The following is a 14,303-nucleotide window of genomic DNA, read 5'->3' on the forward strand; positions in this document are numbered from 1 at the left end:
TGAGTTTTACAAACCATATATAAGACTTTACACTTATTTTTATTATATTTTATCTACTTAAAAGTCGATCAAGTGCTTAATGTAGCCCATTTGAAATCTTTTTCTATTGTTTGTCATCAGAACATATTTGCTATCCTAGCTTTATGTCATCTAAAAATTTAATTAACATGCTCATTGGTCTACACTTTACAGAGATGATTGTTTTTCTCATTTTTAAGCTGTGCTCCAGATCTCTAATCCCTTTACAATCTTTTTACCTGAGAATTATTTACCAATCATATCCTCTAGTTCTTTTCACCCCTCCTGGGTTGCAGTCAATTAGAGTTTGGTGATTTGATATATCTAAGGAAAGTCAGATGTCAGATGTCTTATTTTTTTCCTTTTTTAGGGATTTCAACTCCCATTATGGTCATTTTGATTCAGGAAAATATTTTCTTTGACAGAAAAAAGAAGCAAAATAAAAATATAATTGTTATTTCACTTCAGCATCCATTATCTCATTCGTTCATTCCTTCTTTCACCCCACCTTTTTTGCCCAGTATAATTAAAAAAAAACCCTGTTCATTTTCTTATTTCTCCTTATGTCCTACAAATTTCTGAGTATTCTACAAATTTGCAGAATACTAGAGTAAAACTATGAAGAAATGATCTGGTAGGAGAGATGGAATGCCTGAAATTTGTCAAGTCTCATATGAATGATCATGAGGGAACCCTAAAATATAGAATCATACATCAATGAATTCAGAGAACACAGGGACCTTACAGGTTATCCAGTGTAATCTCTATTTTATAAATGAATAAGCCAAGGACAGGAGAGGTTAAGTGATAACAAAAATAAAATAGTTAAATATTAGAATGGAGATGTGAGCCCAGGTCCTTTGCCCCCAAATCCAAGCCTGTTTCCCAAAAGGATAATAGTTAAGGAAGGTCATAGGTAGCAAAGTATCAGTGATGTAACATGGTCAGAAATGGATAGAGGCTGAAAACACCTTGGTTGCTTTGGCTACATTTTGACTTTTGGGGGTAGCCTTAACTTTCTTGATGTTTAAAATGATCATATCCTGATATTCAAATGTATAAAAGGGTAAATGCTGACAGAAGCAGATGCTTACAAGTTTATTTTTTAAGTCTCACTGACATTGTCCTATAAAGCTGCATTAAAATAATTTTTCTTTATTGAATATCAAGAAAAATTTGTCTTGTCTCTTAATTTTATCCCAGACCAGATTTTTATACCATCTATATAGAAGAACCAGATTCTGCTGGACATAAAGGTGGACCAGTCAGTGGTGAAGTAAGTTTATTTATTTTGTCTTAAAATTGTTTGATATTGAGTCATACTGAGGCAATATATTAAAGTCAGGAAGATCTACATATGTCTCAAGTCTGAGACATATTAGCTGTGTGATAGATACCTGGAAGTAACTTTTTACATCTCATTGCTCTTGATATACTCTCAAAGAATATAAAATGCTTAGAAAATGTTTTCTGAAATGGTAAGAGGGAATTTCCATACCTGGGAGTTATCTGTACTAATGAAGCTATGTCAAGTCTCCAGTGCCATTGGATTATATTGCCTAATACAAAAAAAAGTAACCTGTAATATACTGCACAATGTATCTCTGAAAAATTAGACATTTATATTAAAATTTTATTAGAGTAAAACAGTTAAATCAATAAAATGATACAAATTATTGGCATTATTCACCAGTTTGTTTCAGCATCAAAAAATGTAGTGTGGCTGAGGACTGCATACCTTAATTTTGCTACTTTTGAAATCCAAAGACATCTAATGATAAACTAAGTGGAGGGAATTCCATTGTCTTGTGTTCTTAGAGAGTTCATATGTCTGTCTGTCTCTCCCTACACACACACACAGACTTACACACATTATATATGTTACCATTCAGTCTTTTCAGTCATATTGACTTTGTGTGCATGTACATATATATATATATATATATATATAATATGTATATGTATATGTATATACACACACACACAGATGTGGAATAAGAATTGAATCTATTATTTTAGTAGTACAGAGAATTCCATAGAGAGAAAATTCCCTCTATCAATATAATTTGTTGCCTTTTGTGCAAATTATACACTTAAAAGATATGCTTAGATCATTGGGAGGTAAAGTGCTTTAACTAGGGTCATATAACCTTTATATGTCAGAGGCAGGATTTGAATCACATCTTCTTGGCTTTGAGGCTAGTTTTTTATTCACTATTCTAGGTTGCCTCATCTATTTCTATATCTGTACTGTACTCATAAACATATCTATATACCTATATATTTATATTTTTCTATATCCATGTTAACATTTGAAAATGGAAGGTAAACTAAGAGACAAGGGTCTGAATATGACCAATTTGTTAAGCTAGCAGTTACCAATAAATTGGATTGCTAGCATCTCTCAATGACCAAAGACCTAATGTCTCATCAACCCTTAATATAGTTTTGGGGAATACAGAGTTGGGTAGGTGGAGAAGAAAATACATTTGGTTTCAGGGTAGACAGTATCATGGAGATGGGAACAACATAATTAGTGATTTTAAAGAAAGTAATCATTTGTTGTTAGTCATTTTGAGTCATGTCTGACTTATCATGACCCCATTTGTGGTTTTCTTGGCAAAGATATTAGAATAGTTTGCTATTTCCTTCTGAAATTCATTTTATAGTTGAGGAAACTGAGGTAAACCATATTAAGTGATTTGCCCAGGGTCACACAACTAGTAAATGTCTGAGTTCAGTAAGATGAGTCTTTTGACTCCAGACCTTTCATCACCTATATTGTGTCACCTGTTTCCTTTCTGACAATTAAGCATTAATTGTTTTATTTATTTTATAATTGTTTTATAATTCTCATCAACATCTTTCAGACTTGAATTAGCATACTCTTTGGTGTGGAAAAGTTTGTTGGGAGATTAAGATCCTTTTTAGGAGCAGTTGCATGCCACAATGGATAGATTACTGGCCCGAAATTAGAAGGATCTGAGTTCAAATTTGGTCTTAGACAATTAATAATTACTTAACCATGTGACCTTGGACAAGTCCCTCAATCCCATTGCCTTGCCAAAAAAAAAAAAAGATCTTTTCTAATTTGCAAGGACAGACAATATCTCGAATAAGTTAACTTGTAACTTTAAATTAAGTCATAGGAAAAGCTGACAATTATAAAATCAATATAACAAAATCAGTTAAAACTCATACAGTAGAAACTAGAGGTGACATTTTTACATATCACATATAATATATATCTATACTATATCCATATTATTTAAATCTATACCTATCTATACATATAGACACAGTGAATAGAGTTCCAGCTCTGGAGACAAGATGAGTCTTCCTAAGTTTAAATATGACCTTATTAGCAGTGTGACCCTGGGTACACTGAACTGGAGAAGGAAATAGTTATGAAATCTATACTGTTACCTATATATATCTAAACCTAAACTTACAATAATAACTAAAAATGATATTTTATATTTAATTTACCTCTGAATATGACTATGAGAAGATCAAAGAATCATAGAATAAGACCTAAAATAGACCTCAGAGACCATCTAGTCCAACTGCTCTTATTTTAAAATGAGACTGAGACTCAACTAGGTTGGTGTTTTGTGCAAGGACATAAAATACAGATAGCATTGGAGGCCAGATTTGAAGACCACTTCTTTCATTCCAGAGTCAGTAGAGTCATTCTCCTCAGCAAAGTGAAAAACATTTCAGGGATAAGCTATTGACCTTTTTTAGGTGAATGGCTGCCAGTAGGAAAGAACTCCTGATCAGTTGATTGAGATCATCTAAGGAAGAGTCTTGCTTTCATAGAATTCCCTCTTTTTCAGTTCTCTTACCTAGTCCATAGTTTCATTTGAAAATTAAGGTAAACAGAGATAATGTTCTAAGCATGATCAATTTATTAGCCAGGCTAGCAATAACCAATAAATTGCATCAATGATCTCTCTTAATAACCAAAATAGGGCTCACCAATCTTAAAATGGTTTTAGAAAATACAGAATTAGATAGGTGGGGAAGACAATATAATTGATTTCAGGGTAAATAGCATCATGGGAGTGAGGACATAATTGGTTATTTTAAGAAAGTGGGCTAGCATACCCTTGTGGGGCTAGTGATTACTGAGTTAGTAGACTTCCTGATGCCTGAAAGGGTTTCTTAGGGAGATAAAACCCAAGCATTAGTATACCTTTTTGGCATAATAATTTTGTGAGACTAAAACAGTTACTCCTGTAGTATCCTAGGGGGATACGGGCATGATAGATAATAGTCTTTCATTTAAAATAACTTTAAACTAGCTTAACTGGATTGCTGAGCTCAACCAAGCCAAGTAGTTGCAAACCCAATTATAAAATTAATAGAGCATAAAATCAATTACAGTGTAGAATCAATACAGTAGAAATCAATATATAAGAAATCAGAGGTAGTCATACTAATTTTAATCTTTTCACAATGTATAGAGTGAGGGAAATGTGTGTGATAAAAATACACTAAATAAAATCTTCAGAGACTGGATCTGAACAAAAGAAAGTTCTTGTTTATTTACCTTCTCAAGAAAGGGCAGACTCAAAAATCTCACACTCAGAGTGGTGAGAGTCAGAGAGCTGCACCCAAACTACAGTCAAGCAAGAATATATAGAGTTCCCCCCTTCTCCCTAACCCTCCTCCCCTTTAGTCCATTGGTTGAACTTCTGGGGGGTACAATCTAGTCACTGAAATCTACCCCAGCAACAGACACAAAGAAAAGATGAAATGCTTTCACAATATTTATCCTCATCATATGGTGAGGTAATTTAGGATTTCATAATTACCTCAACTAAAATGAAGTAATGTCTATGGGCAGAATGTCCTCCCAGTTTGCAAAAAATAGCCTTATCATAAAGCAGGTGGCTTTGAATGTCCTTTGGAATGCAAGGTTTTCTTGACAAAAACACTTCTTAATGCTGAGAGGATTTCACCAGGAACTTTCCCACAGAGAAATTGTAAACAAGCAAAAATATATATATTGGTGCATATGTGAGAGGGGGTGGCAATAAGTTGAGAGTGGCTTTTGACACAGATTTGGAGCTTAGGTAAAAAAGAAAGATGGATGAAACAGATGCCTATCACTTTGCCAAGCTGAATATTTTGATTAGATATCTGGAACCAGATTTAACATCCTGCCCAGAAAGAAGTGATTTGACTGATTTCAGAGAATAATTTATCAGGCAAAAGAGGAAGAACTAAAAAAAAAAAAATCAAACTTGAGTTCTCCTAAATAGGACTTGAATGGAATGATAAAATCACGGTAAATTTCAATGCCTTGGATATCTTCCAGTAACATTTTAAAAATAATAACTAAAAGTAGAGTTGACGCTATTTTTTTCAGGGAAGAAAATAAAGGAGAAAAGAAATCCCAGATCACATTCTTTTCTGCAGGTGAAGATAGGTGATGAGGGAAAGGAGAAGAGAGTAGTACCAGCAGTAAGAAAACAGTGGTGTGTGCCTACATGTTAAGTTCCAACTGGTAGAGGAAAAAAAAGTGCTCACAAGGTGTTTGGGCAGTGGGCTTATGCAGGCATTTGGAGATATATGGATATCTTTCATAGAGGATTATGCCACCTCTGTTTTAAATGTGGATGACTTGGATTAAAAAAAAGAGAGATAATGTGATACAGTGAATAGAACTAAGGTGAGCCAGTAAAGTGAAGTAGATTCAAATTCTTCCTCTAACATCCCAAGCCAATTAAGCTTTCTGTGCCTCAGTTTTCTCATTTATTAAATGAGGAGGTTGACCTATTCCAATTCTATCTCAGTGATGACTTACATTTTTACATTATAGGTTTTTGGGGGACGATATTCACTCCATATAGACTGTACTCTCTTGAATCTTCCTTTTAACCAAAAGTAGCAGTTAAGCAAAAAGAATGGATATAATAATAGTGTTAAAACATCATGACTGCCATAGTCTTTCTTCTTTCTGCTAATTGCAAGAAAGACTATTCTATTATCTGTGCCCTGATACTATTATCAGTTTTTCATTTACTTGGAACTAGGCTTCCTTTTAATGATTCTTTTCATTTACATTTTTATAGTAGTAATTGGGGTGTGGACAGTTAAGTGGCACAGTGGATAGAGCACCAGACCTGGAGTCAGGTGTGGACCTCAAACGCCTAAAAGCTGTGTGACTCTGGGAAAGTCTCTTAAACTTGTTTGTCTCATTTTCTTTCCTCAATTGCAAAATGAGTTGGAGAAGGAAATGACAAAGATTACATTATCTCTGCCAAGACAAGTGGGGATTATTCTGATTCATCAGTTTTTATTTCTTTTTTTAATTTTAGTTAATGTTTCTTTCATTCATTCAGATGACTTACTTTCAGTAGAGAAATTTAGGAATAGAAAGAACAGATAATCTGGTGGACTAACTAATCAACTAAAAAACACTTCTGAGGTTATTAATTTTGGTTCCTTGAAGTCTCACCTTAGGGAAACTAAGATCGACTTTCTAAGTGATAAACTCATTTGTGAAGTAACTGTATCAATGGAATTTTATAAAGATGAAATAGTGAAAATGAATTTACAACTATTATTACAATAATAATGTTAAATGGCACATAAATTATGGGATCCTTCTCCTGATTCCCACTTAATGCTAGTTGGTTAAGTTTCCTTAGCCTGCTACTTGCTTCTCCCCTTGGAGTTTTAGGAATTAAGCCAGAGGGAGTATGAGGTAATCTTCCCTAGTATTGTTGACACTTTTAGTACCCCCTCCAAAGTAAAGGCTTACAGTATTCCTCTTCCTCCTCTCTGCAAGGCCATCATAGAAAAGAGAGCTCTTGTATTTACTTGAGCCTTTCTGATAAACTTCTGGTTCAGCAATCAGACTTTGTCATCAAGACCACATTGATCATCTGCATGTACTTTAAATTAGAGAGAGAAAAGATCCCTCTATCACAGTCTCTACATTACATTTATCTTTTTACTAAACTCCTATTATGAACTAGGATCTGTGGCAGACATTGGAGATTTAAGGAAAGTCAAAAGACAGTCTGTTCTCAAAGAGCTTACAGTCTTTGGGGGTAGAAAACATGTAAACAACCCATATAAATAAGTTTCATATTGGATAAACTGGAATTAATCAAGAGAAGAAGATATTAGAATTAAGGGAAAATCAGGATAAATTTCTTATAGAAGTTAAGATTTTAGCTAGGGAAATCAGGAGGCTGAAATGAAGAGAGAGAGAGCATTCCAGGCATAGGGGACAAACAGTGAAAATGCTTGTAGTCAGGAGATGGAAAGTGTCTTGTTCAAGGAATAGCAAAGGCAGTGTCACTGGATTGAAAAGCTTAAAAGTCTAATGTGTATAAAGTGCAAGAAGACTGGAAGGTTATGAAGATCTTTTAAATGTCAGGTAAAGGGTTTTATATTTGATCTTGGAAGTGATATGAAGCCATTGGAGATTATTTAGTGTAGAGAGATGGGTGTGTGTGTGTGTAAGATAAGTTTGATAGTTTAGAGAATGAACTAGAATGGCTGGGAAGACCAACCAGCAAGTTACTGCAATAATCCAGGGGTATGAGGTGATAAAAACCTATTCCTGGTTGGTGGTAGTATCAGAGGAGAGAAGGGGAAAGTATTCGGGGAATACTATGAAGGTAAAATTGATAGCGTTGGCAACACATTAGATATGGAGAGGAGGGTTAAGAAAGTGAGGAGTCCCATATGAAACCCATGTTTTTGAGCCTGAATTACTGAGGATGTGTCATCAATAGTAATAGAGAATTGATCATTGATAGAGGGAGAATTCAGGAGGACAGAGAGGGGTGTGTGTGTGTGTGTGTATGTGTGTACATATATACTTCTTGTCCACCCACATGTATAATGTATACCTATTATATAGATATCTATAATATATATTCATAGACATTTAAATTATTAAACAGTTACAGTAATAAACTTTTATTTCTTTTATGATTGAGTCAGTGAAGTAATTCATAATACATTACTCACAAATAATTTAATAATAAAGACTTATTCCTTAAATGTTATTTAAGAATTGTCCAGTGCATATATCTGTACATATTAGAAATATGAAAATCAATCCATCAACACATATTTAAATTCTATGTGCCAGACAGTTTGGTAGACACAACAAACACAAATATAATGAAGGAATCAATCCCTACACACAGGCAGCTTAACTTTTTTTTTTGCTTTTGCAAAGCAATGGGATTAAATGACTTGCCCAAGGTCACACAGCTAAATAAGTATTAAGTGTCTGAGGTAAGATTTGAACTCAAGCCCTCTAGGCTCTGTGCCACCTAACTCCCCCCCAGAAGCTTGCCTTCTAATAGGGAAGATGCAACCTATACTTTCAAATCAGGTATAATTTGCCATTCAAGGAAATTTCCAAAAAAATATTGGCACAATTATAAGTACAAAAGTAATAAAAGAATGTCTTGTATACAGTTATCCAAATTGACATTTGCCTAAATATAAGGCTAATTCATTTAATTTGGATTACAAAGAGGAAAATAAAGCTAAATTTTTAAAGATTGGAAAAGTATAATTTTCTTTTAGGATTTACTTACTGGGGAAGAAAAGCCTGTTCTTACTTCCTTAAATGCTTATTTACCATATATGAGATTTGTTCAATTCTTTCAGTTCATTCTGAGCTCCAGTTCTCAGTGTCTCTTGAATTCCCCTTTCTTATTCTTTTCCATTTTAAAATTGCTTCTAAATTTCTGATTATTCTGTCCACAGTATTTGCATTCACCCAGGTTAGATAAACATCTAAATTCTTTCAACTGACAAATTGTATTATCATACAAATGTATTATCATAAAGGGTTTGGGGAAACTTATGTGACAATTTGTAGTATTGATACATCCCAGGAACATAGATTAAAGGGTCATATTAGAGAGTTTCTTGTGTAGGAAACAGGTATGATCATGTATAATAGATATAGTTCCTAAAATTGTGCCTTTGCTGCTCACTCCCCCCACAAATGTACTAATATCTTAGAATGTCATTAAACAAGTTTTCCTGAAGAGAGATACTAGGATGTTCTCCTGTTGTACTTCTGATAGATTTTGGTTGATTGCTAACTGCTGCCCTCTGGAGTCTCTGCTGAGCTACCATTTTCTATCCTCTGTTTACATATCTGAACAATTTTCAGGGGCATCTTTGTTGCACTGACCTGCTGCTTTCTATAGATATCTCTACTGCTCTCTGCTACTCTCTTCTTCTCTTTGCTGCCATCTATTAATCTACATGTGCCTCTTATTATTCTTTGTGCCTCTTTTCTCTTGGAGGGTTTGGGAGCAGGCATTCACCAGATCTTAGCCTGAGGAACTACTTAACTCTTTTCTGATTTCAGACCACAAACCTTTTGTGGTCAGTCCACAAAACCAGCTAGTTCAGAAATTTTTAGTTAATTAGCAAATATTTTTAAATGCCTGTTATATGCATATTAGAGTATATTTTTAAAACTTTTGAGATTTCATTTTTTTCTGGTTGGGGAATCTATTTTTTCTTTCACCATAAGATTATTATGGAAATGTCTTCCATGGCTATACATTTATGACCTATATAAAATTGCTTGCTTTCTCAAAGAAGGGTGAGGGTGGGGTGCGAGGAAGGGAGAGAATTTGGAACTCAAAATTTTAAAAATGAATGTCAAATTATTTTTATATATAACCAGGGGAAAAATAAAATGCTAAATAAAAAAATTAAGTACCTTTTATATGTCAGGTATTGTGTCAGGAATTAAGGACACAAAGATTTTTTAATTTTTTTTTTTTTTAGGTTTTTGCAAGGCAATGGGGTTAAGTGGCTTGCCGAAGACCACACAGCTAGATAATTATTAAGTATCTGAGGCTGGATTTGAACTCAGGTACTCCTGACTCCAGGGCCAGTGCTCTATCCACTACGCCACCTAGCTGCCTCGAAAAAAAAGATTTTTAAAAGAAGGAAACGGTACTTTGTTCTTAAGCAACTTAAATTCTATTAGTAGATATGTACATATATAGGTTTATAGAAATATATATGTAGAGCATAAATAAAAGATAGATGATGAGAGAAGACACAAACAATTGGCAGGGATGGATCAGGAAGGGCTTCATGTATAAGATGATATTTTAACTTGGATCTTGAAAAAAAGTAATGGATTCTGTGAAGTGAAAACAAGAAGAGTCTATTCCAGGAATGGATGATAGTTAATGAAAAGGTACAGAGATGGGAGATGGAGTGCAATATGTGAGGATCAACAAAAAGACCAGTTAGAACATTGAGGATGGGAAGAGGAGTTTATTGAGTCTGGAAAAATACACTGGAATCAGTTTGTGAAAGGGTTTGAAAGCTGAAATGAAGAGTTTATATTTTATTGAAGGCAATAGATAATCTTTACTCTTTTTTTTAATTACTCTCTTTTTTTTTTGCAAGGCAATGGGGTTAAGTGGCTTGCCCAAGGCCACACAGCTAGGTAATTACTAAGTGTCTGAGGCCAGATTTGAACTCAGGTATTCCTGACTCCAGGGCTGGTGCTCTACGCAGTGTGCCACCTAGCTGCCTCCATAATCTTTAGAATTTAGGGACCTCAATGAATATTTAAGGCCAACCCATGTTCATAAAAAAATCAAAGCTGTAACATAATCAACTAATGGTTATATAGCTTCTACTCTGAAGGAGAAAGAATCCATTACCTCTCCAGGGCAACCCATTCAACTTTTGGATATCTCTAATTGTTAGCAAATTTGTCTTCACATCAAACCTAGATTTACCTTTATTCAACTTTCACCCATTGGTTCTGGTTCTTCAGACTGACATCAAATGAATCAATCAGTCAATAAACATTTATTAAGTGCCTATCATGTACTAGATACTGATAAGCTCTTGAGATACTAAAAGTTTCAAAAGATAGCCTCTACTGACAAGGAGTTTGCCATCCAATAAAACAAATTCACCTTTCAAGGCCAAAATTGATTTTAACGAATGTGTGGCATTGAGAAAGGTCTTGGGAGAGTGCTACAGATTTGATACACTCATTAGCTGTTTTACAATTTTATCACTTTGTTTTAGTGACTTTTTTATGGTTAATGGAAAATTGAGTACATAATGTTTTGAGCTTGATTATGAGGGCTGTAATTGTAAATAATGTTCCATTTACTTTTACCATATAAACCATTGTACATTATTGACAAGTAACCTAATGTCATATTTCAAATGAAATGAACAATAGAGATATAACACTCATTTCATGAAAGACACTTCCAATTGCAAAATAATCACTTTGTTATAAAAACAGATGGAGAGCAAAACAGTTTTCATTAGTATTTTAGAACTAAACATTTACTAGATTCTCTTTGACACACACCATTCATTGCCTAATGATAAGGAGTGAAGCAGTCAACAAGGTTTATGCATCATGAAAATAGTTGAAATTCAGAGCTTAAATAATAATGATAATAATAACATTAACATAATTCTCATAATTTTTGTAAAATATTTTGCATATATTACTTCTTTTCAGAAGTAGGATGTTTTGTTATCCTTGTTTATTTTTTATTACCCTCATTTCCAAATATTTTCCTCCCCTCTCCATTAAATAGCCTTCCATTGTACAGAACTAGTATAAGACTAATTTGAGCTATACCTTTAACAAAATTTAAATAATATTTAAAGAGGAAAAAAAATGTTCCTCAAAAATCTTACCTGACCCTATATTCTATGTCCACCATCTCTGCAAACAAACGAACAAAGGCACATTTTCTCATCTCATCTCTGTGAGCCATCTTGGTTAATTGTCATTGTTGAAGGAATTTTTCCCATGGAAATAAATGTCCATGGGATTTTCTTGGGAAGGATGCTGGAGTAGCTTACCATTTCCTTTTCCATTCTTGATTTTCATATATTCCCATTTTACAGATGAGAAAAATTGAAGCTCAAAGAGGGAAAATGCCCTAGCCAGACTGAACTCAAACCTAGGCTCTCTTTCCTACTAAACTACAAATGTAATCAGAAAGGACTATTGGTCATTTTTTCACTCATAATCTTATATACAGGGGAACTTGATGTCAACAGCATTGTTTTTAAACATGAACAATGCAGCTGATGTTCCTACCAGTGACCTTTTTGTTTTTCTGGCATGCTTTGAATATTCTCTTTTCTTCTTCCTACATTTCAGAAGAAGTTTTATTTCTTGCCAACTATATGAAAGACAAAGCAAGGAAGAGTAAGCTTATACAGCTGTGACTTCAAAGAAAAATTAAATACATCCTGCTAACATTAAAAGCTTTATTTTCATCACTGTTCTCTCCATTCAGTACATATACAACTTTGTAACTCAAGGTTTCTCTCTACTTTTTCTCTTTAAGTGGTCTAACTTTACTAGCAGATATTTGTGACTAGATATAATAAAATAAGCTCTCATCTTTTAAGATCCATTCTGTCTTTTCTCCCCCCTTCCCCTACTGAAAAATGTTATGGGGCTCATTTGATATCAGCTATACCTTTAATGAAAAAAAATATAAACTCAATTTTGTCTTATAGAAACAATGACTAAAATAAGATGGATACTATATACTAGGGATATAATTAGTATGGAGCAAATTGGGCTTTGCTACAAGGTGGCTACATCTGAATGAATGGTCTTCCTCCCTGGGAAAGTATCCTTCATTCTTGGAACAACTATAGCTTCTGTGCTTCACTTTGTCATAGTCATCTTGCTCAAACTGCCTCTTGGTACAAGTCATCTTACTGTCTGTTACATCCAGGGTTTCACCATCCAGAATTTCACCCTTCCCTAAAACTACCTTCACAAAACGTATATAAACTTTCAAACTCAGCTTTAATTATTGGACAAAGCTTAGACTGCCTCCCTCTCTAGTGCAAAAGTAGTCCCAGATTCTCCTTTCTGAGCTTTCCACTAGGATCCTTCTTCAACTGCCTTTCAAAAAAACAGACTTTCTAGTTGCAGATCGGCTAGTCACTTAAAAAGCAAATAGCTTTTTGAGATAAATATGAGGCAGATAATATGTTTATTACCTACATTGAACAAGTGATTATTTGTTTATATGGGTAGCTAGGTGATGCAGGGGAATAGAGCACTAGCCCTGGCATCAGGAGGTCCTGAGTTCAAGTTTGACCTCAGATTCTTGGCACACTTATTAGCTGTCTGACCTTGATAAAGCTACCTTAATCCTGATTGCCTCATTCCAGTCATTCTGATTCATATTTGGCTATTGCCCAGATGACACTGGAGGAGAAAGTGAACCTAGTGACAATACAACACTTCCTCTAAATTCAAATCCAATTCCATTGCTTGTCAATGGCATCACCTCCCTGATGTCATTTGTTTAAATATGATATAATTTGTAGAAGAATATGCTAACTTTGTCTTTGTTTCCAGGTAATTAAGGCCTTAGAGAAATCAGATAATGCTTTTGGAATGTTAATGGATGGACTAAAACAAAGGAACCTCCTCAACTGTGTTAATATCATTCTTCTGGCTGATCATGGTAATCTTTTCTTGCATCAGTTCATTCATTTAGTGTTTCCTTTTGAACTCTTTACCTTTCTTATTATCTATTTATTGAGCATTCAAATTAACAATAACCACAAAAAATGCTCACTCCCTAGGATAATAGGATCCTAGAATAAGAATCAGCCAAATTGATCAACATACATCTATTTGGTAGCTGCCAAAGTCTATGCTAGGTTTTGGTAGCATAAATTCAGCAGTGGGGCAAAAAGGGATAGAAAACTGGAAAAACAATTAAAATTATTAGATTTGATTCCTCAACCAGATTTTTTTCTAATTCTAAATTGTTAACAATAGCAATAATAACTTATTTTTATATTTTATTTATTTGTTTTATATTTCTTTTGACTTATAAATTAGGAGAATAAGCATGATTTTCGCAATTTTTCCAAATGTAAGAATGAATGAATGAATGAAAAACCTTATTAAATCGTGTGAAATATTGTGCTAAGTAAAGGATATATAAGTAGAAAAGAGAAGTAACTCCTTTTCTCAATGACCTCATATTCTAATGAATGAAATAACATTTAGAGGAAGTTTCCCCTGTATTAGATGGACATATTCCATGTTTTTTAGGATATAGTGGTAAAGTAGGGCTAGTTGGGGGGGGAGCAGCGTGGGTTGGTGTGATGTGGTGGTCCCATTGTTCCTAGGTTCCTTGGATTGATTTGCCCATTGCTAAGAGATAGCTGAAAGTTGGTATTAATGATAGTGAGGATGATGACTGTAGGAGGAGGGCTGGAAGCAGGTTAGTGAT

At 34.1% G+C, this 14,303-nt stretch overlaps 1 protein-coding gene across 4 annotated transcripts in view; it reads left to right on the forward strand.

Annotated features, from left to right (window-relative positions):
- ENPP3 (ectonucleotide pyrophosphatase/phosphodiesterase 3) overlaps positions 1-14,303 on the forward strand; it is a 111,886-nt gene that overhangs the window by 38,305 nt on the left and 59,278 nt on the right. For all 4 annotated transcript variants that reach the window (XM_074187599.1, XM_074187601.1, XM_074187598.1 and 1 more), the window contains exons 12-13: positions 1,222-1,294; positions 13,415-13,523. In XM_074187599.1, coding sequence (XP_074043700.1) covers positions 1,222-1,294; positions 13,415-13,523 — 182 coding nt within the window. The remainder of the gene's footprint in view (positions 1-1,221; positions 1,295-13,414; positions 13,524-14,303) is intronic.

This window comes from Macrotis lagotis, chromosome 5 (genome assembly GCF_037893015.1).
Source record: "Macrotis lagotis isolate mMagLag1 chromosome 5, bilby.v1.9.chrom.fasta, whole genome shotgun sequence".
NCBI lineage: Eukaryota > Metazoa > Chordata > Mammalia > Peramelemorphia > Peramelidae > Macrotis > Macrotis lagotis.